The 24528-nt window shown below is 37.2% G+C and overlaps 1 protein-coding gene across 1 annotated transcript in view; it reads right to left on the bottom strand.

Annotated features, from left to right (window-relative positions):
• Window positions 1–24528, bottom strand: part of VWA3B (von Willebrand factor A domain containing 3B) — a 67930-nt gene that overhangs the window by 14392 nt on the left and 29010 nt on the right. The window contains exons 12-23 of the mRNA XM_052664781.1: window positions 22634–22772; window positions 21198–21329; window positions 18346–18444; window positions 16479–16661; window positions 14228–14355; window positions 11969–12153; window positions 10858–11022; window positions 9693–9732; window positions 9422–9578; window positions 4866–4984; window positions 2698–2748; window positions 351–570 (exon numbers count right to left, since the gene is read on the bottom strand). Of these exons, the coding sequence (XP_052520741.1) occupies window positions 351–570; window positions 2698–2748; window positions 4866–4984; window positions 9422–9578; window positions 9693–9732; window positions 10858–11022; window positions 11969–12153; window positions 14228–14355; window positions 16479–16661; window positions 18346–18444; window positions 21198–21329; window positions 22634–22772 (1618 nt within the window). The remainder of the gene's footprint in view (window positions 1–350; window positions 571–2697; window positions 2749–4865; window positions 4985–9421; window positions 9579–9692; window positions 9733–10857; window positions 11023–11968; window positions 12154–14227; window positions 14356–16478; window positions 16662–18345; window positions 18445–21197; window positions 21330–22633; window positions 22773–24528) is intronic.

Genomic DNA, 24528 nt, shown 5'->3' on the forward strand with positions numbered 1-24528 from the left:
GCATCGAGTGTACAAAACTCTTACCACTGGGGAATGACAAACTGTTCCTTTAAACTTTAAGGAATGTTCTTGACTTCCCTGAAAGTTCACTCACTCTTTAGTGAAGCCAAAACTCAGCACAGAAGATTGTGAATTTTTCAGATCAAGAGTAAGGTTTTAAGCATTCTCTGGGATTTTAACAGCACACAACCAGCCTGTAAACTGTTGACATTTCCTCTACCCATTTTTATAGCATCACGCTAAATGCCAAATGGATGAGGTATTAGCACAGAACTAAATTATTGCAGAAGTACATACTGAAGAGGAATATCTGGGAAAAGAAAAAAAAACCATGCCCTTCCAACCTGTACCTTTTTACTTTTGCTGATGTGTGATTTTGAGCTCTTCTCAGTTTCCTTTTTGACAGCTTCCTGAAGATCAGAGGCTTGCTGCATGTATGTTAACGCTGCCAGTATCTCATCTTCTAACAGTATTACATCTTCATAGGAAATTGGCCATCCCAGATTCTCTAAAGCCTCCAACAAAGCTTCCTTATGCTGCATGTATTGAACTGGCCCATCCTCTTCAAATCTCAATAAATAAATAAATGAATAATTATCCATGGGATAAAATTTTATTTTGGCAATACTTTACAAACTTTACATTCAAACTTTAAATGCAGAATAAGACATGAAAGTAATGCAATCTATGCTGTTCATGCCACAAATTCTTCTATTTCATCCAGATGAGTTTAGCTAAACAACTGCACCTGCCTTAATGATATCTCATAGAAAAACATCTATAGAGCAATTCAAGTGGCTGAGTATTTGATGCCAAATTTAGCTTCCCTAGGATGTCTTAGGCACCAGTAAGGAACTTAATGATATGATGCAGAAATCATGGAAATCCTTGCTCCTTCTAGAGCAGCAGCTAGGACAAAGTAGCAAACACTGAGATAGCCTAAAATGGCACCAGATCCCTATTTAAGTCCTGACTTGCCGCATCAGTCTTGACTGATGACATCAAGAGAGAATCTGCTGCTTGTTCCTCTCTGTACTGCTCTGCTCACTTTATGATCAGAAGTTTGCTTCCACGCAGGCTTTAGGTAATGTTTTTGTCCACTACACTGAAGAGCCACATTGAAGATGCACACTCAAAGCACCTATACATGAAAATCTGAAGAAGATACAGTCATTCTGTTGATGAACAAACACACTAAACTTCCAAAACGCAGCACAGGTAGAATCTGTAATTGGAAGTGAGATACTTCCTTATAGAACTGAAGTTATTAGAGTCACTATTCTGGCTCTTCTTTACAGCTTTGCCATCATTTAAAATGTGAAATCTACATGTATTTATGCATCTGTCTTATCAACACATACAATCATGGTGATGTCTACTGCATTGCCCTATTCCTTCTCACTGTTCCTCTCACTACTCCTGTAGAAAATGATTTGTAATGAAATTATACTGGCTGGTACAGTTATTTATTTAGATTGTGCTCTCTATTAACTTAATCCTTTATTCGTCTAGAATCAATGTCTAGTTAAATTATTGGATCTCCTGAACTGAATTTCTCAAATACTTTGTACACAATCACATTATTACTTCTCCACTAAATACAAATTTCTCTGGTAGCACGTGATAACCTTTCAGTACCTGTGAGTGAACTAGGGAGTCCTCAACCAATTCTTTGAGGACTCCTTTGACCAAGTTCATACACCTTATTACCCCCTCTCCACAATTTCCTAGGGATTTTGGAAGGATTTTGTCATGCTTTTATCATACATAAACATGATCATTTAAATAACAAATCTGGAAGACAAATAGATCAAGTATTTCAACTTTAATGCACCAACATTAACAAACTTACTATACTGCTCAAGCAACAGACTTTGCTAGATTTCTTTATTTCTTTATATACACAATTGCTCATATCTTACCCACAATAAAATATTTTTGGCATCACCTTGTCAACTATACGCTGTTTGAATTAACAAACAGCTATTCCCTCTATTAGATGTTATGCTGCTCTTTTGTTTAATAGGCTTCATTTCCTCTCTGCACCAGACTGGTTTTTTTAGCCAAAATAGTTCTCCTTGTTGATAACAGAACTGTGCATTTTTGTTCATGAGCCCAAGAATTTTTGAAAGCTTTCTGGTGTTTACCCCCATTTTTCTGCCTGAAATATTTCCCACCCATTCCATTTTCATTATTTGATTTTCCCTTTATTTTGTGAAGTAGACAGACGTTCACTGATGTCAGTTCCATTTTCACAGTCTTTGGCTTTCTAAACTAATAGAGAGGAAAAAGCCAGTTACCGTACTACAAACCTTTGTTGTGATATACCACAGCGGCCCACTTCTGTAAGGGCAGTAACTAAAAATGTAACTTACAAACCAGCCACTGAGGTGCTTTTTACTGGATGAGAGAAGATGTAAGGCGATGCCCAAGGCCCTGCCACTTCACACTGGTTAACAATCGGCCAGTTCAAAAGGCACGCAAGTCATTTCCTCTAAAAACAACCAGTGCTGCAAGAAGGTGATCCAGAGTTTAATATTACTACGCACCACACATATATTCTTGAAACAAAGGTACAGGCATGGAACATCTGAAGATAAAACAAGACAGTTGCAGAAATAGTGATAAAAAGAAGTGTCGTGTGTTTATGATCAGCCTGTCAGAGGTAAGTTAGAGAACCAAAGGGTGATAGCTTACTTGTCTCTTTCCTCCTGAGATAGTGCTCTCCAGATAAGTAGATTTAGGCGCCTATTAAAGAAAGCAAAGCAGTTTTTTTGAGGGAATGCAGTTCTTTGTGCGTCTGATGATGTGAAAACAGCAAACAAATACAGTTTCTTAAATGATCCGCAATGATCTGTATCCCAAGAGCACTGTATCATCAAATTCTATACTTAGCACTCAGCCACAAAATTATCAGCTGAAAGAGATGGGAAAACAGCATATTCCATCAAGTAGCAATGTGACTGTTTCAGGCTCATGGAAGGATTAGTGGCAAACACTATTGCTTCCTGCCAGGATTTTGTATGGGTGGTTATATTCAGAGCCAGCAAGCCAAATCAAATCCTAGAACTGATTAAATGCTGGTTAAATTCTTCCAATTAAACAGTTTAAGAAAACTGTAGTCTACAGACACATGGAGAGCAGTGCTAATTGCTTTTCTTCTGCTAAGATAAACCCTTAGTTGGGCCATTCATGTTTTTACTTCATTAAATTCAAGCTACAGAACAGTTACTGACTATCAAACAGATGTGATTATCCCAAAGCAATGGAGTTTAAAAACACCACTAAACCTTCTGCTTTTGCTTTTTAGACATTAATCATAAACTCTTATTAGACCATCTAGCTCAGAGTTTTCCTTATTATCAGCTAAAACAATTAAGTCATCACTCATTTACTTCACTGTACACTACAGAAATAAAGTTCTACAGATGATCCTAATTGCTGTAATTATAGAAAAACAAACTCCCTTTGGGAATAAAAGAACAGACTCAGTGTTAGAAAAAAAATCAGGTAACAGTCATTAGACTTTTAAAAAACTTGCTTGTTTTACTGTTCCATGTGAAAAAGGCCATTAGCACAAATTATGAACATGAATTTCTTGTTGGCTAATTGTATCTGCTAGAAGCCAAACCCAAGCACTTTTAGAATGCAAATCACTTAGCTGGTTCACAATCTGCAGTCTCAGCATGCTCCACTGACTATTTCATGCTTCTAAATGTGCACACTCATAACCACTTCATTTATAAAAGCCTCTGGCTATAAAAGACCACGCATGTTTTGAAACTCTCAGCCTGTTTCATCTTCAGTACTGGATTTTTCCTTTGTCAGAGGGTGAAATATTTGCCTTTGCCACTTCTCTACTTCTTAAATTGAAGCTAAGGTCAATCTATGTATAGGAAAGATATTGTCATGCTTGCTTCTGTTCTTGAAACCTGCATGCCCTGACATATTGTCTCAACAGCAGGTGTCAGAATAGATCTGTGACTAGTCACTACTCATACTGAACACTACTCATACTACTCAGCTGAATTGCAGCCTTTTAAAAATGAATTATTGGAAAAGTAATTTTGAATTTACAGAAAAATGAATTTGTCTGGCTTGCTGTTTCACATGTAGCATATTAGAAACAACGAGTCTTGTTTATATTGTAAATGATCTTTTATTGTGTATACGTGTGATTCATTGAGCTCTGAGGGCAAACATTTTAACTGTACTTTCAGTCCCCAAACTTGAGGGAGTGATAGTACTGTAAAAATACTTTTCCTCAGGAAAAGATGGTCTGTATTTAACCAGAAAATATATATTTTTTCCTTCAAAATTGAAGTTAATAAATATTAAATATTCAATAGCAGAGAACAGCAATGAAAATTTGAAAATTCTTCAGAAGTTGTTGTCAAAAATATACTACTTGCCCACCCTCCTGCCAAAGTGAGTGTCAAATCCTGACTTCTCTGCATTCATCAGACTGATAATAACAGCTCTGTCTCCGTAACGGACAGAGCAACAACAGATTTTTTCCACACTGAATACCACTAATATTAGACGTAGCAAGAAGCATCTACAAATTATAATTCTCCATTTTTACTGCAAAAAAACATATGCATTTAGCAATCAGAAGTGGGAATGAAAAACAGAGATATTACATGCTTAAAAAGAAACTGGCGTTATCTACTGTGGTTTTCTAATTATTCTTCCTTTTGCCTAAAGAAAATAAATAGTTCTCTTACATGTTGATGGTTGATTAAAGTTTGTCAACATGTGGAATTAGCAACATCAAGCAAACACTGTGTGTGCAAGTATCCACTACGTAAGAAAAATATGATTTTAGACTGCAAATAGGATACACTTCTTATGAGTAGACTTGCCTTTCATAGGATTTAATTGCTTGTTCCAACTTCTCTTTATAGGCATCAAGATTCACTGCCTGAGGATTAATTAGCGTGATCCGCTTCTTGTCATTGCTCAGATGGGCCAATGATAGTATCTATGGTACAGTAAAAGAAAGAGACATCATTTATCATACAACTTTTCCTCCATCAGAACAACAGAACGCCCATAGATCCGAGGATCTAAGGATCAGAACGGACAGAAGGAACATGGGAAGGCCGTGGAAAGAAAGCTCTGAGCGCTCCGAAGGAACGGTGACTGAACATGAGGAAGAAATGCCTGAATTAACGTATTTTCAGACTGGTAATGTCACGTTGTGAAGTGATACAATCCTTTCACACAGAAGTTGCAAATCAATTATTGCAGGACGAGGTAAATCACAGTTAGTACTAGTTAGAATCATAGAATCATAGAATCACAAGGTTGGAAACGACCTATAAGATCATCCAGTCCAACCATCTCCTCATCACCACTGCCACCACAAGCACTAAACCATGGCACGCAGCACGTCATCCAGACGCCTGTTGAACACTGCCAGGGACGGCGACTCCACCACCTCACTGGGCAGCCATTCCAGTGCCTGACTACTCTGAGAGAAAAAGTTCTTCCTTATGTCCAACCTATACCTCCTCTGATACAACTTGCAGCCATTACCCTGTGTCCTGCTCGTTGCCTGGGAGAAGAGGCCAAACCCCTCTTCACCACAACCTCCCTTCAGGAGGTTGTAGAGTTAATTCTAGATAAACCAGTACTCTTAAAAAACTCACTCTAATCATGAAAAGGATATAAGCACATCTATCTTATGAGTGTATTTCAGATTGTACTGCTTTAAAACAACACTCTTGTACTTACTAGCATCTAATTCTAGCAGATACATATAATAATTTATGTAATGTGCATTTCAGAGTATTTAGTACTCTTATCCTGGAGGACTGTGTTTTCTAAGGAATTAAAAAATCAAAGCCAGAGAGAGATTTTTGGCTACATTGATCACTGATCACCAAAAAGAGAACAAAGTGGATATCACTCACTGAAACTTGTCTTAATTGACCACAGTAGGCTTAGGAAACGAATGAGCTTGGTCAGAACCAGGAACCTCCATCTCTCTCAAAGCTCACAACATATCATCCTCATAAGGCAAATTCACTACTTTAGTACATCTTAAAAAGACAGAGAAAAGGGTGGAAAAGGATGACAGAAAGGAAGAAAGATGCCTTCCCATCTCTCAGTTCAAAGTCCCATTGTCCTTCAGTCTTTTTCATTGCTTAGCAGTTCCAATAAGAAAAGCATTTATTTACCAGTGTTATGATGATTATTATGAAGAGAAAAAATATAAGGAAATAGAGAAGGCAGAGAATGCTGCTCTCCCCAAAACTGTCTTCAGAACACGTGGCTGAACAGTAAGCTTCTCCAAGTGTAATGTCAAAAAGATGGATGAGGTTAACTAAAGAAATAGAACTAAAACCACTGTTGGGAGGGACAAGGCAAGCAATCAGAAAATAAAATAATAACAAGACTGCTTTAAGCAATAACAAAAAGCACTTTTTGTGCACACACTGTTTTTGTGTGCATTTGTGCAAGTTTGAATCGTCACAACCTAGCTGGATTCCAAATAACTTCTGAAGAACCATTTTTCCAGCAAGTGTGACTTCCATTCCCTATTTGCAGCTGGTTGTTGAGCTGCAAATCTCTCTTCCAGAAGATATCTGATTCATAAATCTCTGTCATTTCACTGCCAGCCCACATCAAAACTCCACGTGTTGGATTAATTTTAAAATCACTTAGAAGCTAAGATTAATGGGAACATGCCAGTGAAACAGACAGATGAGGCAACTCTCTGCTCACAACTGTTAGCTATGCAGTCTGGCTACCTCTCATTTCCAGGTGAAGTTTGAAAGATGGAAGGCAAGGAACTGAAAGCACTGGCCTTATACTGCCCTGGATATTGTTTGCTATGTTGCCCCAACTAAGTTTACAAAAATTCAGCAGGGATTCACCATGCAGAAGCCCTCTGTCCCAGTCCCATAACAAATTCCCAGAGCTATGCCAGGTACAAAAAGCATTACTTATTTACGTATTTAATACATTTTGGAAAAAGCTCCACATAGATTGTGGAAGACAGACAAATATAAACAGATTCTTATGAATAAAACTGGAACTGAGTGTGTTCCTAGCAAACAGTAAATTTGAAATACTAAGCATACTTTCAGAGAATGGAAACTGTTCACAAGTCAGCTGAAATTTGACAGATTCAGCTGAAAAAAAAATGACAAAGAGGCTTTTTTAGTGCCAAAATATTTTGTTATTTTCTAAATTAAGTACTTTCATATCAAAAGAAGTCGCGTGTTTCAGAACAGCTTTCATTTCACAACAGAAAATTTGAAATTCTAAGGACAAAACTAAATAACTCTAGAAAAAATTTTCTCATTTTAGGCTGATAAGAAGATTTCTTGTTCTGGCTGGATTTGAACATGACTATTTTGGTTAAAGCACTGAGTCAGAAATTCACAACTTGAAAAGCTGTACTGGAGATGCCACAATCTGAAACATAGATGGTTCTGTAGCAAAGGTTTACTTCAGAACTACTATAATGTAATTTAGAAAGGTCTCCAAACAGATTTATTTTTTTCTGGATACAAGTTTGATAGGTACTTTAACAGCTCAACCTCTGAAAAATTTCAGGTGAAACTAGAAGGTCCCATACAATTGAAAGAATAAGTTAGCCTCTTGTTAGTGAATTGTTGTCATGGAAACGATTTTACTTTCTTCAACTCCAAGGTGAGAAAACTGCTCACAGGTAGTCCATCATCACTGCTAGCAAAGGCTGAGGATAAAAACTGTATTATCCTCAGAAAAGCAGTCAAGAATGTCTGCATTCCACAGCAAGAACACTAAGATCTCAGAAGAATGAATGCAAAATTGTCCATACATTTATGATCCTCAATGGAGTTTTGCAGCTGGGATAACCGAGAAAATTCTTGGACTGGCATAAATGACCTCCAGAAGTTCCTTCCTAAACCATTCTATGATTCTTAATTCAACTATCAGTGTCTGCTGTTCAAGCTCTTTAGTTCATCTCAGAACCTGTTTTTTGCTTTTCTTTGACATGCTGGCACGAGTCTTCAAGAAGAAAGGATTCCAGAGCTTACAGGCTCGACTGATGCCTCCTTATTCACAACCTCAATTTGTTTTTTTTTTTAACTTCCAAAAATGAAATATTTGCAAAGATTAGTTTTGCAAATAGCAGTTCAAATGCAGCTCAGGATTATCTGGAGAGTATTCAAAGGAGTCTTCAATTAGAAACGTGGAAGAAAGAGCCCTTCTTAGTAGCTGTATTCAGAAGAAAATAGAGAAAGACGTGACTCCTCAGAGGTCAGTCATAAAATTATTTGAAAATCATACTGCTTTTGGTTTGGCATTTCACTTACAGGAGATTATTTTGTGCAGTTTTAACAATTGAATATGTGTGTTTGTTGTTTTTTTTTTAAAAAAAAAACAGCTATTTTCCATTCAAAATGGGGAAAGGCATATTTTTGAATGTTTCCAATACAAAATTCACCTTCTTAATTGTTTACCAAAAAAGTCTTACGCTTCAAAAAAACTCATTAGAAAGATTAAGTTTGACTTAGTTTTACTGAAATCAAGGATCTGGTTCTGCTTCCACAATCCACATGCTGTTATAAAACATAAAAATTCAGGTATGACCTGAATTCACAAACCAAATACAACAATTTTAAATTGTACATATGTATACATGCTGTAAATATTTTGCTTAGCTGTACATCACATCCTGTTCCAATATATCTTGTGTATTCGTAATTATTTAAACAAATGCTGTTCAGTTCTTTCTTTGAGTACTGTTTTAAAAAGTAGCTCTTATCATTACTTAAAATGAGCTGCGATGTGTTCATCGGACTAACAGCATTCATAAGAATTAATTTAGAGAAACTTGATACAAAACGGATTTCCCTTAAAGGGAATAGCAACTACATTTTTATAATACAGGATTCATCATGGATTTTGCACCTTCAGAATTCTTTACATCTATCAAAATTGGATTTTAATTACTGAATTCCAATGCTTTTTAAAAGGTCTTTAGAGTAGACTTGTAAAACATGGAAATGCACAAACCTACGTTTGTAGGTTTTGTGCACCTGCACATTATTCCAAATGACTTTATGGACCTAAAATACAGTACCCCAGAGAATTAATATGAATGAGAAGTGACTGTGACCTTCAAGAAATTGCGGAGCACCCGATGGCTGCACACTGCCATCAACTGGTATCTGTGAAAGAAAAATACATAGCTCTAAAACTTAGAGAGTACAGTCTGCATGAAATAGTATTGAGTTTTTTGTTCTTCCTTGTAGATGAATGAATATTACACTAAACATTTAGTTCACTTCGGCCATCTATGAGGAGCACTAGACAATGCAATTATGAAATGTATGGAAGTGAGTAAAAAAGAAAAAAAAATCCTTTTAAAAGCAGTACCAGGGTTTATTTTTGCTTTGAAACAACATAAAAGCTTTACCTCATCAAATACTTTAGAAAGTACATGCTTGTCCAGAACTGGGATGTATTTAGTGCCATGAGGGACAGCTGTAGGAGCTAAGGCATCCATGATGGTGAGCCGCCTAGCAACGAGGCCGTGAGTCTTTAACCAAAGGGCTGAAGAGATATCTAGAGAACTAGAAACAAGAGACTATATGACAAAGGTAGAAGTGCACCTGAGAAGTTTGAATTCTCTGGAGAAAAATATAAAATACAAATTTTGTGACGTGGCTACATATGCAAGCACATACCTTTTAGATGTCCTTCTCACAGTTTTCTGCATTTCCGTATCTGAAACAAAATGTTTGCATTGCATTATTTTACAGTATTTGAGCACATGAAAGCATACATCCACATGCTAACTGAGGAATAATCTAATTTACCTATTCGAGCCTACTTGTAGTGTCATAAGGAATACACAGTAACATCTATTTCAGTTGCTAAATTAATCAATGAAAATAATGTTTCCTCTGTTCCTCAGTACTTGATCAGTAGTAACAGTGTTACTATATGCCTCATATATTTTAATTAATTAATGAGAAATCCTATAAAGTAGATGATGAATAATTTAATTTTAAAAGAGGATTTGGAATTTTGTGTTTATTTATTTCCTGTAACTCAAAAGAAAGACTGATGTTACAATCTGTTCTGCAGTTCAAGATGTAATACAAAGTACTGTCACCAAAGAAACGAGCAGGAAAAGATAATTTAATATATACTGCTATGAAAATCTGTATGTGTATCTGAAGTACTAAAAGAAAGGCTGAAAATGAAACAGTGAAATGTAAAAAGTCAAACATCTTTAAATATTATACGTGAGGTTTTAGAACAGCTTACAAGATCAGTCATAAAGTTCAGAGCTCCATGAATCACAAAGAGGAATGAAGACTATCTGAATATATACACAAGCCTGCATATTTAAGGGATTGGAAGTACTTTTCTATATAATCACCATTCCCAGAGACATGCTTTTTGCCCAAATGTATTAACACAAGATCAAACTCCTTCTTTATTGGTACCAAACTGTCACTACTGGTTGTTCTAGCCCCACATATAGTACTAAATGAAGAATTACTGTATCACAACAATATATTAACGTGCCGTGACAAGAGGCTCTCAAGAACTATTTACCCCATTGATAAGAAGTCACTGTGATCTCCTATCAGCAATCTAACACACAGTGCCATTACAGCTGACACATACTGTGAACATAACTAAGCTACTGTAAACCTGCTTTGGCATTGATAGGAGTATGGCTGCAATTGTAAGGATCTTGTTACAATATCCTCTTGTGTGTCCAGCTCTGGTTCTTCTGTTGAGCTTTGGTTCTTCTCACTGTGGGTATACACAGTGTTTTCTCGAAAGAGGCACTATTCATTCCAAACATATCAGGAGAAATGTTATCAGCTGCCCTACCCAGAGCTTCCTGTTGTGAAAACCTGCCCTTCAAAACAGTTGTGCACTTCTCACTCTTGCTGACAGAAAAGCTCTTTTTTTCAGGAGATCCTTTTCCCTCTGGGCTTTCTTCCCTTGATTTCTCTCCATGGCTCAGGATTCGCAGCAGACTTGTCTTTGTTTGCTCTGCAGGTGTTGAAAGGGAAAGAAAGGAACAGCAAGCTTGTTTGTCAAATACATGCTGGGGATTTTTGAGTTCCTTGTTGGTATCCAGTCCCAATTTTTAAAGAAGTACACAAGACCTCAAACACAACATTGCTTCAGTGCTAGTTTGTACTTTCCCAAGGGTGAATTTTCTTCACATCAACCAGGAAAACCTAATTCAGAATGGCTTACAAAAATTACATCAAAGAAAAAGTGTTACAAGTGCAATAAGCAAAAACATTACTGCAAGTAATATTGTTCACCAGTGAAACATCAACCAGCTTCTTGTTCTCACCAATGATGTGTTTACTTGGTATGAAAAGAATTAAGGGTTTAATACATTAAAGAACTGCTTACAGTGATTTCAAAATGTTCCGTCAACATTGTTTAATCTTTCATTGCGGAGAATACGATGAAACATAAATAAACAGACATTTGTCTGAGTTAAGTGAGTAAGCACTTAAAAGGAACTAAAGAGGGAGGTCAGACTGCGACAGGACAAGGGGGACTGGCTTAATCTAAAAGAAGGGAGATTTTGATTAGGTATTAGGAGGAAATTCTTCACCCAGAGAGCGGTGAGGTGCTGGCACAGCTGCCCAGAGAAGCTGTGGTGTCCCATCCCTGGAGGTGCTCAAGGCCAGGTTGGATGGGGCCCTGGGCAGCCTGAGCTGGTGGGGGGCAGCCCTGCCCATGGCAGGGGTTGGGGCTGGGCAGGCTGTGAGGTCCCTTCCAATCCAAACCATTCTGTGATTCTATGATTCTATGAGTGAAAAGCAGAAATTATGAAAAGTTAGCTAGAATTTCAGAAAGATAGCTATTTAAAGACTTTATCTGTTTCTCCAGCAAGGGATGGTTTCTTCTATTATAAACAACTATTGTCAAATTAGTGAATTAATTCTACAAAAACTACAGTTCATTTTAGTCATACCTGCAAATAATGCTTTCTTCCTTCGGACAGAACTCTCACCATTGGCTTGCCAGACATATCCAGTACGCCGACATGGGCCCAGCACTGGCTCTTGCAAAGCACAGCACAGCCTGCTGCAAAGGTTAGTACTCAACTCTTCCACATGTTCAGTCACTGAAGACAAAGTACGTGTTGGCTTCCTATTACTGACAAAAAGAAGAAACAAGCAGTAAATCATTTCAAATATATGATACCACTGGTTTAGAAAACACTAAGTTGAAGACTTCAAAAAGTATAAACACACATTTCAAATGTTTCCAAGAGCGCAAAATATTTTCTCTGTTATCCTAGTTTGCATTTCAAAGGGGAGCTCAAAGCAGGTTAAAATATTGTTAGTTTTTTGAACTATTTAGAAGTTGTTCTTGAGTTTATTTAAAAGATCTTTGTTAGCTTTACCCTCACACACAATTTTAATAAGGTCACAGTGTTCTGCAGTAGCCACTTTGAATTCTGGGGGAAAGAGCAGACTTACTGTCAGCAGTGACAGTAACTGACATGTATAAATATGTCAGTAAATGTATGTGTATATAAATACACACACACACATCCCAGCAGTAGTAAAAAGTAAAGAATGGAAATTCTAAAACATCTACATTTTCATACTGAGAGCCTACCTTACCTTCTATACATATTAAATTATTACATAGGACACTCCACTTTGGATCTACTTTACTTATCTTTTAATAACATCATTTTAGCACACTGCTTTTAACAGATTCCTGTTTTAAAAATCTGATTACATACTTTTTGTCTTTTTACTGTTACTGCACAGATGAATGAAGTACCAGGCAATCTCTTCCCTCCTTTTTATTAATGCTACTCTCCTATAGAGATTATAATTAACTTTATGTTTGAATCCAAGTCTTTGCTCCCCAGATGGAAATCATCATAGTCAGCCACGCTGAAAACTTTGCCACAGTGGCCTAGGAGTCTGACTCCAATACGCTGTAGAAGAACCTCTTTGCAATGTCATTCTTGGCACCATAGAATCATAGAATCATAGAATCATAGAATCACCAAGGTTGGAAAAGACCTAAAAGATCACCCAGTCCAACCGTTCACCTATTCCCAATAGCTCCTACTAAACCATGTCCCTTAACACAACATCCAGCCTTTCCTTGAACACCCCCAGGGTCGGTGACTCCACCACCTCCCTGGGCAGTCCATTCCAGTGCCTGATCACCCTTTCTGAAAAGTAATACTTCCTGATGTCCAGCCTGAATCTCCCCTGCCATAGCTTGAAGCCATTCCCCCTGCTCCTATCACTGATGACACGAGAGAAGAGGCCGACCCCCAGCTCACTACAACCTCCCTTCAGGAAGTTATAGAGAGCAATGAGGTCTCCCCTGAGCCTCCTCTTCTCCAGGCTGAACATTCCCAGCTCCTTCAGCCTCTCCTCATATGGCCTGTGTTCCAGACCCCTCACCAGCTTTGTTGCCCTCCTTTGAACACGTTCCAGGGCCTCAATGTCTTTCTTGCAGTGAGGGGCCCAAAACTGGACACAGTACTCGAGGTGCAGCCTCACCAGTGCTGAATATAGGGGAACCATAAGACGTTCAACAAGGTCTTTGACTGATGCTGAACAGCAAACTATTTTCAGTGAGAAGACCTTCTTTATCTCTTGATAAAAAGCAGAGATAACATACAGAAATGCAACATAAGATCAAAAATACAACAAAGTAAGCTGAATTTTACCCATCATGATTGCCAACAAAACTCTCCTTTAAACAGATACATTCGTACATAATTTCTGTTTCAGTTAGCGCATTCCACTGAGTGACATTCTAGTCATAAAGCACCAACTCAACCCATGGACAACAATTTTTATCAGTTGCCTAGGCTGAAGAGAACATCTTTACCAGAAACAATAAAATATTTTCATCTATTTGTATCAATTATTCCATTCCACTATATCAGTTATTCCATATTCTCTGCAAGTTGGATTCAATGATCTTGAAGAATCCCTTCCAACTCAGAATGATCTATGATCCTATAATTTGAAACTACCTACTATTTTATTAGCATTTCAGGAATCACAGTACTAATACATTTTTCCAAATTTTTCTTTTCCATTAGTGTAACTGTTGCTCAAAAAAAAAAAAAACACAATCTTTTTCTTTAAAGAGGACAGTATCAGAGGTTACTTAAGACAATGGCAAAAGAGAAACTTAGCATATAGTTCCTATCTCCTGTTAGCGTCATGGCAGTATGAAGACATACTTATTCTCTGTCTTATTTTCTTCTTTACAAAGGTCCATCATCAGACATTCAGCATGAAAAGTCTTTATTTTCTCTAGGTCTTTTTCTCCCTGTTGAATCTCTTGTTTTAACAGGCGTATATCTTCACACTGTCAAAGAGAAAATCGAATGTTTTATTACAAATACTTCCAAACAGGTTTCATTACTGAACTGAACTGAAACTATGTAAGCTTTGATAATAATTTTGAGTAATCATGAAATTACAGAATCACAGAATGGCCTGGGTTGAAAAGGACCACAACGATCATCTAGTTTCAACCCCCCTGCTATGTGCAGGGTCGCAACCGGCAGACCAGGCTGCCCAGAGCCACATCCAGCCTGGCCTTGAATGCCTCCAGGGATGGGGCATCCACAGCCTCCTTGGGCAACCTGTTCCAGTGTGTCACCATCCTCTGTGTGAAAAACTTCCTCCTAATATCTAACCTGAACCTCCCTTGTCTCAGTTTAAAACCATTCCCCATTTTCCTATCACTATCCACCCTCGTAAACAGCCATTCCCCCTCCTGTTTGTTCCTTCAAGTACTGGAAGGCCACAATGAGGTCTCCCCAGAGCCTTCTCTTCTGCAAGCTAAACAATCCCAGTTTTCTCAACCTTTCCTCACAGGAGAGGTGCTCCTGCCCTCTGATCATCTTAGAGGCCCTCCTCTGTACCCATTCCAAGAGCTCCATGCCTTTCTTGTGCTGAGGGCCTCAGGCCTGGATGCAGTACTTCCAACTCCATTCAGCATTTTTTTGGGTAGCCTTCCCATTTCCCAAACCAAAGTTTGTTTTGTTCACTTCCTGTTAGCATAAAGTCTGTAGCAGAACAAGAAAAGTGTGTAATAACTGATGTCACTCTTTAGATCACAGTCATATCACATCCTCTCCTGAAAAGTGCAAATGAAGAACTTCTTGAAGAAAATGTCATAAGTGAGCTGACCAGGAATTATGTGGACTGCAGGAGGTAACAGGAAGGAAATTCCAAAGATGATGCCTGTACAACTCCCACAGGGCCAAAAGGCCTGACACAGACGGCACAGTCTCTAGCTTTCATCTTTCCAGCACACAGTGTAACACAGTCCACAACAGCAGCATCACCAGAATTGGCCAGTGCAGTCCCTGCTGTCTTCCAAGACCTAGAGTATTTTCACGTCTTCCTTCTTTTAATTACTGTCTGCAAAGTTCTGAATTGCCTACTAGTCGCTTTCATGGTTCCACTTCCGTAATTTCTAAAATTTGGAGCTAATTAAGGGAGTTTTAAATTTAGATATAAAAAGAATATGCTTTAAATGGATGTATCTTCTTGTCCATTCAGAAATTTTCTAGTGGGAATTGTTAGATTGAATTCATTAGTTACACTTGATAGGCCACTGCTATTCTAGGAATTTTATTCATTATAAGTTTCTCCCAAGTGGCTATTTTTGTAGAGCAAACGCTCAGCAAAACTGAACTCTACAATCTCTCATTTCCTTGGATGACAGAAAACATGGCTTCATTTTAAACAGAAACTTATTTCCAAGACAGCGCTTAATTTGGTCTATGTGTTTGGGGGTTCTTTTGGCTTTGTTGTCCTGGTGTATTGCTGTGGAATCATGATATGTATCCTGTGGTTTCTTCAACAGCATGAAGAGGCCTACAGACCGCCCTGATAATGTTCAATCTCATCTGATCTCAGAAGCTAAGCTGGGTCAGGGCTGGTTGGTTGGCATCAGGATGGCAGTCCTCCTGGGAATAGCGGGTGCTGTATGTTTATTATTTTAGGAGGACCACTAAGATGATCAAAGGGCTGGGGCACCTTTCTTATGAGGAAAAGTTGAGGGAACTGGGATTGTTTAGCTTGCAGAAGAGAAGGCTCTGGGGAGACCTCATTGCAGCCTTCCAGTACTTGAAGGGAACATATAAACAGGAGGGGGAACAGCAGTTTACAAGGGCAGATAGTGATAGAACAAGGGGGAATGGTTTTAAACTGAGACAGGGGAGGTTTAGGTTAGACATTAGGAGGAAGTTTTTCACACAGAGGGTGGTGACGCACTGGAACAGGTTGCCCAAGGAGGCTGTGGATGCCCCATCCCTGGAGGCATTCAAGGCCAGGCTGGATGTGGCTCTGGGCAGCCTGGTCTGCCGGTTGCGACCCTGCACATAGCAGGGAGTTGAAACCAGATGATCCTTGTGGTCCTTTTCAACCCAGACCATTCTGTGATTGTATGAAGAGTCAAGCATTTTAAATACTCACATCACTAGACGTTGCAGCACCTAGATCAGTTGAATAAACATTGTAATAATGAAACCGTCCACCTGTTCTAGTAGAGAGTTCATACAAAAATTTATTAGCTTCTGTATCATCACAGTTGAAGGATACAGTATGAATGGGAATTTTAGGGTGATGCTGGACTTGAGCCAAAATTGTTTGAGAGGGCTGAAAAACAAACAAAAAAGTATGAAACAGATGGCATTTAAAAGTGAATTTAACATAATAAGGAGAATTTGTATAAATTTAATCAGCAATACTGTTGCTTAGATGCTGATAAGTATGGGTGGTTAAAAATATGCATTTTGCATGGATTGATTATTTCATAATTTTATGAAATAAGCTAATTTAAATCCGAAATTGAAACACTGACAGTGCATTAGGGCACAGGATACTCTAATTGAACAAAAATTAAATTATAATCAGTACATTTTGTTTCTTAAGTCCAAAAGTAAATTATTAAAGCAAAGGAAATAAGCTCCTACATTGGTGTTTATTATCACTATATGTATATCACTGGATAAAAATGTCTGATATTTTGGTTAAGCTGATGTATTTCAATGACAAGTTGATTCAATAGCAGAAAACAGAGATGGAGAAATAAGGAAAGCTTGTGTTCCTCTTCCAATAAAGATATAAAAATTATGTGAGAAAGTATAAGATCATGTATGGACTATGCTGAAGGATCACCAGATTCTTCAAGAAAGAAATTATTGACTCATTCTCTAACTTCTGATAATTTTATGGCTCTTCAAACACTGTCATAAATCTTGATAGATTTGGCTTTTTCATGAGATTTCCAATATATTTGCTTGCTGAACTTTAATAATGAAAGTAATCTTGGTCATTTTGCACTTTCCCTCTAAAAAAACATGTCATAAAATCCACTATTAAATAGATTTTAAAAGTATTAATTAATTATTGTCTTCAGAAAAATATTTAATGCAGAATCTAGGTGTATGTTAAGCCTAATTACTCATTAATAAAATATGAATATATGCTCTTAGCTTGCAGAAGTGCCTAGCAATGCAGATTTTTTTCAGTTACAAATCGGTTTTAATGTGTGACAGCCAATAACAATCAACCTGCCTGCAGAAAATATCAAAACTTAAACATGAATTTAAAAACAACACTCTAAGATATATATTAAAGTATCGCATCTGCTAATTTAAATCAAGTTAATGTTTTGATGTTCAAATCGCTTTGAAGACCTCCCTCCTGGGCCATCTTCCTTTTATCAAGAAAAGCAGAGCAAGAAGAAATGTGATCTTTTAATACTTTTCTATCAAGGTATTATTTCTGCAATATGCTTCAGTAATTAATTTTGTATGCCTTGCAGCCCAGTTGTTTATCTAAATAAAGTCAGGATTTCGCTTCATATCTGCCACTTAAACAAAGGTAGCTTTTCATTAGTAAAGAATTTTTGAAATAATGCTTTCTGCGTGCTGGGTAGTTTTAATATTTAATTGCAACCATATAATAGAACCAACGTTGTTTTTTTATTTTATTTTTGATTCCTGGGAGATTTGCCCTACACAGGTTTTAATACAAATCCTAAGTTTAGATGTCAAGATCCAATCTTCATGTTTATTCAATAACATATCCTTAAGACAGCTAGTTAGAAAGGTCTACGTTATCATGCATCAAAGAATGGACCTTGGGAGGAGAGCTCTAACCAAAGCCCTTCTCAAACAGCACATATCTCAAAAACAATTTTGAAATATTATGACAACCTCCAAGAGACTCTGCTCTGCAGGTGTGACATTCATCTCACACAGTTTGCTTCAGTTTTCTGACACTACCAGTGTAGCACCACACCACTGCATTTTCTGTTTTCCCATTTCAAAATTACCTGGTCAGGTCTCCCATCAGTCAAGAGATAAATAGCTTGAGTGTCAGTATCAGCAAAAGCAATCTGGAGAGCTCTGAGTGTATTTGTGGAACTTCCAACCTAACAACCAAAAAGAAACAAAGAAGCAGTTATAAATTCTACCTCTCTGTTCTTAAATTCATGATGACAGTGTACTGATTCAAGGGGTATTCTGGAACTGAAATTAGCAATAACATGGTAAAAATGCTTACTTTATCAAAGTAAGTATCAACATAGTATAATTGGTACCAAATTGGTATTCCATAATTAAGCAAAAATATGAAATGCTGAGTAACAGCAATATGAACTGTAGGAGGAAATGTAATAACTAAAAATACAGGGTAAAGCAATAATGAGATACCTAAAATGTTTATGTTTGAGTAATTTGTCGTTCTCTTACACAGAGTTCATGATCTCTTTTTTCTTTTTAGAGAAAATGCAACTCTACATTTACAGAAATGCATTTCACAGCTTAAAGGAACCAAAAAACTACAACTCATCTCTTCAGATTTCTACTTTTCAAACACTGAATGTACAAGCATTCCAAATTTAAGGGAAAATTAAGGTTTTGTCAGAGTGGAAAACCATTCCACTGAATCATAGTCATGTTTTTAAAGCAAAATCCCTAAAAGAGAGTTTTGTGCTAACGTAACACTGAGCATCGGTCTTGACAGCAGTGAGGACTGTAGTTGTGTAAGTGAGAAGAGATCCTGGATCCACGAATTGGATGCGTTACAGAAGATAAAAATAAATCACTAATGTCATGCATGTTAAATTATGTTAAGAAGTAAAATTATTTCTTCAGTCCTATTAATTGTGTTAAAATTACTCCCAGTTCATCCCTCTAGCAAACAGTTTTACTAGAATGGGCAGAGAAGGTAAAGCAGACAAAGTGAAATAGGAGGTACATTCTGGAGGTTACTCAATGTCTACATGAAAACATACGTCCCAGGTGAAATGACAGCTCAGATGCTTTATCATCCTTTTTACTAATCCATAGAAAAATCTTAGCAGCACCTACCTACATGGAATACTTAGTCTGAACCATTTTCTTTGTGTTAAATATACCTAACATTCCCAATATTTTAGCAAGCATTATAAAATTCAAGACACACAATACCTGTAATTATGTATAAATTGCCCATCCTGGCTAATGATAGATGGCTTGGAACTTATCTGCAGCATAACTACTACTACTATATCATGGGAAAGAAAGGTGGATGCTGATGATACAAAAGAAAAGACTATGTACATTATGATAAAAGCTGTTAGGTTTCTTAGTAACTACTCTTACAAATACACACTGTGTATATCAGTGTTTTAAAAATGCCGATGTGCTTCAATTGTATTTATAAACACCATCCAGATTTTAAATATTATTAATTTCAAAGAGATTTTTAAGTTTTTAAATTTAACAGTTAGTCTCTGTTAATAGCTCAGCTTCTTCATTCAACATGCTGGGACCAAATTGTATAAAACATGATCAAAGGATCTGCTCTGATTAATATTCCAGAGTGATATTCTGTTCATTTAGCTTCCCTGTCAGGACAGCTATCTGATCTTTTTAAAGATTGTACTGCTTTAAACAGACTAAAAGGTCAGCAGCAGATGCCATTCACCCTGAATCATTCCCCTCTTGTATTATTCCCAGTGCTTTTCAGGTGTCTACATCTGAACACTTCAAAAGAAATTTATAACCAACAATTCACAGATTTGGCCAGCAGCAGTGAAAAAGGCCATTCCCAAATGTATATAAAAGATGATATCAAATTACACTAGTTCAAAGTCTTATGAAACCTGCACAATGCAGTGCTGTGGTATTTGGCTTCAACAGAGCCAACTTTTTAAGTCTGAAGATAGGCAGTATAATTAAGTTTTACCAGGTTTAGCTATAAGTATTCAGCAACTCCACAGAGAGACCACACCAATACTTTCTCTTCTCCATGCATTTGTCTACTCACACTGTCTGAGAGTACAAGCTTATTTTTACTTGCTTTGTAGTCTCAGAGTTTCTACGTATCTTCCTCAATTCCCTCATCCTCAGGAACTCCATAATTAAGTCTGAGGAAGGGCTGTATTTTGTGTAAACACAAGTGCTGCATGTTAGAAAACTTAACATTGGATATATTTGTACTTCCACCTGACTGATTCGCAGTCCTCCGCTGGAAACATTGCTGTCAACATTTGACACATTATGTGCTCCTGGTGCTGCTGACAGATGCAGTCAGCCTGGTGCCTGACTGGGGCTGAGTACAAGCATTTCAGCTGTGTTTCAGGGAAAATTCCTCAGCTTTTGACCAATGTCAGAAAAAGAGTATTGGGCAGACAGAGAGATGTTTGGTCTAAATTTCCTTGCTCTCATGTTCCTCTGCAGCTCAAAGTCAGCTGTCTGTCTTTGCACCAAAAGGGACTAGACATGCTCCTGCAGATCACGAGCATAGCTGGCAGTTTCCTGTATCAGCTCTGAGCTGTGAGTCTGTCAGTTCCAGCCCTCATAGAGGCAGCATGCCCACAGCAGGAGTGACAAGTTTAGAACCAGGATCTGAGCACTGTCATCGTTCATGAAGAAATCAAATTGGCTGGTGTTGTAACTATTAAATGCAGTAGGCTGTAAGTGGAATTAATATAATCTTAAAAACAAGCCCACAGTTAAAGGATAATACCTTTATTAGATAATAGCTTGTACTCGGATCTATTGAAGTCTATTTATCATCTGTAAATTCTCAGCTTATTCACATAAAATACCTTGTGAATCCAGAATTACCCCAACCATATGGAAGACACAAATATAACTTTGTACAAACATGCTGCATGGTAATTAGCTTCCATGTTACCTCAAGCCCTTTTATCCAAAGCCAAGCATCTTGCAAATTCTCCTCATTAACTTCAGCAAGTTTCTCTTGCCACGCTACTGCTTGGGAACTAAATTTCACAAAATTAAATCTCTTTTTGTGTCTCAATTGTTCCTGCAAGAGACAAAATCTAAGTTTTACTCAGTGTTGAAAGAAAGAATACTTGTATCTTGAAATACTGATCAGCAAGACCTCTTTTAACTCATATATAGCTGATTATGTCATTACAATAAAGTATGGTAATACTTAGTTGTGGCATATAGACACAAAGAGACAGACAGACAATAGATGATTTCTGCCTGCAATTACAAAGATAACTTGAACTTCTACATTTAAGTCTCCATTTACTCATATTTATCAACTATTTGAACAGCAAATGCCTAAGAGGGAAAGAGAGGGCAAGGAAAATAGGTATGAACATCGGAATAAGGAAAATATTATGACAGCTTAACAAAGTAAAATGAGATCAGAATCAAAACAAGACATCATTTTGAGGAGGAGAACAAGAATCAAATGCAGAGTCTGGCAAGGGGAATGAGGACAGCAAGAGAGAATTAAGAATTTGCTGAAGCTGCTTTTGGACAGAAGTTACAAGGAATGAAGGTTGTGCAAACTAGTACAAAATTCCTGAGTCTGGGATCTGTGACTCCTTATAATTACCTTTTCTGTACAGTTGCCTGTGAAACCTTCTGGCACAGCATCTCATCACTTTCTAGGTTAATCTGAGGACTACATCCTGTTACTTACTCTTGGTTCAAAACTTCTGTGTTACAGTTCTAATTTTCTAGCTCTACTAATGATTGCTATCAGTGTTATACTGAGAGAATTTTTAGTTTTAAATTTTAATTCTAAATTTTTATCACGTCAAGAGTCAATCATGTTTTAGCAGTTTCTCTCAACTATTAATGTAAACTCAAAAGACATCACTGTAGATTTCTAAAACATCCCACACTTCAGTACACACTGCTTCTAAGCCATAAGTTCTGAATGACTGCGTAAGATGCAAGCAAGCTCAAAATGTCCTATGCTCTGTATTTGCAGAGTAGAAAATACATACACAAATCACAGCATGCCAGTGGAGTTGGAAGACACTGCTTAAAAATGAAAATGAAAATTCCAGCAGGTCTTTCATTACATTGTTTTGCTAGGTGTTTTTTTTGTTTGTTTGTTTGTTTAATATTATTATTGTTTTTGTTTTTGGGGAGAGAGATTTTTAATATTTTCTTCCAGATTCCTTTCAAACATTTGTACAGATGGACAAGAAAAAGAATTAAAAAAAAAAAACACAGAAATTAAAAATATTTTTTGAATACCAATTCCAAAACAACAAAAATGAAAAAACAGGGTAACAACCACCCAGAAAAGGTCAGCCTACTTTAAAGGGCTCCTCAGTCTTCAGAATCATCACTTCATCAAACCTGTATGAGCTGAAATATTTTCTCCTTCACTAGTGGCAGCTTGTCCTTCATAGACTGGGATGTATCAATAAGAATATAGACATCATCTTCAAACACATTCCCGAAGAGACCTCTGCTTCCTTGTTGAAGCCACTTAATCCTGAGCAAGGAAAAAAGACAACAGAACATGGTATGTAAGATACTGGGAGAACTGTGTATTATCACTGCTGTGCTTTCTATTCCTGTTCCCTATGCACTGTTACCTTTTCATGAGGAATATATTGACTCTGAGGCGCCAATAACCTGCTGCTATGTAATAATGCAAGACAAATTTGTTTTCTAATTTCAGTAGGAATTTGGAGACAAACAGAACACACAACAGACAAAAAAAACAACTTTATATGGACAATTATCCAGTAGTTTGAGCTAGCAAATCCCATGAGAAAGTATTTATAACTATTGCCCCTTTAACTTCTCCAGCTTGAACTCAAGAAATCATTTAAACATATGCTAATACACCTCCCTTTTCAGAAAACCACTTGAGAACCTATTCTGCAAGGAACTCGACCACTTTGAAGAGTCTTAATGTAACACAGATGCCTCAATGCCTTGTTGACCTGAGGCCTTAAACACAGACTTCATTTTAAATTTTAAACAGGATTTAAGCACGCCTGCCAGTTAAATGCGTGCAAGCATGCAGTTGTATACAAGAGCACTTCCTCAGTAATGGCTGCAACAGGTCCAAATCTAATTTCCCCTGAGAGTCATAAGCTACTTGACTACTCTGAAACACAGGCATTTTAGCAGATGGAATGTAATGGCCCTGGGAAAAATACTGCTCATCTCCCACAGAGATTTAAAAAAATGGTATCACAGAAACTTAAAGGAACCTATTACATTCATTACGGACAGGTATAATACCATCTGCCATTTCCCCAAAGTGTTTGATGAAGTCTACCAAGATGTTTGAACAATAACACAAACCATGCTAAACAACAAACCCATAATCTTGGCTTGGATTTCAAAAATGTAAGCACACCAAAGTGCTTAACCTCAGATTTTCTGTTCACGGTATGTTAACATTATCCCAAATACAGCAAGTTGAAGAAAAATTTAAATGGGCAACAAAACCCTGTTTGATCCTGCTAAATATATTCATGCTATTATATTTTGGCAGAGAAGTGGCAGTAAAACAGAAGTTCACATCCTGTTTTAATCAGTAAGTCATCTCCTTGTCCTGATATTCTAAACACGGTTGCAATGTTTAGTGATACTTTTGGATCTCCAGCATCCATTATGAACATTTTGATCTCTTCTTTATGTAGATATAAAAAGCTAGGAGTTATGTAACATATAATGGAGATACCCACGTTGAAATTAGACAAACTTCCTTGCCAGATAATACAGAAATGGGTCACAGTTCAATTGAACTTCACCTGGGCATCTTCAGGACAGATCAATCAGACCTGCTAATTGCTTTCTTATTATTTCTATTTATTTATTTATTTATTTATCTAGTAGCTTTCCTACAAAACCTCAGTGTGTATCTTGTACAGCAATCTATGGAGCTAGCTTGGGCACCAAATTCCTGAGTAGAGTTGTTACTTAATAACTAGCTCATGTTCTAGGCTGTTCAAACTTGTCTTCAACATGAAGTTGCAAAAGAGGCATTATTAGTATGGGCACAGGCCAATCTGTGCTACTTGGTGCCAGAGGTATCACAGGGGATTCCTAGGCATGCAGAATGAATGATTCTGGAAGTTCTCTGCCTTGTTCATACCATAAGTTCCATTGCTTTTTCAACTTCCAGTAGCATTTCTACAGTGCACTGACTGACTTTGGTCTTTGTGTCACAGAAAGAGAATAAAAGACACAGCTTATCAATTTTCTTACATGGCTACTAAGAAATCTTACAC

The sequence above is a fragment of the Tympanuchus pallidicinctus genome, unplaced genomic scaffold (assembly GCF_026119805.1).
Source record: "Tympanuchus pallidicinctus isolate F22 unplaced genomic scaffold, pur_lepc_1.0 scaffold6, whole genome shotgun sequence".
NCBI classification, from domain to species: domain Eukaryota; kingdom Metazoa; phylum Chordata; class Aves; order Galliformes; family Phasianidae; genus Tympanuchus; species Tympanuchus pallidicinctus.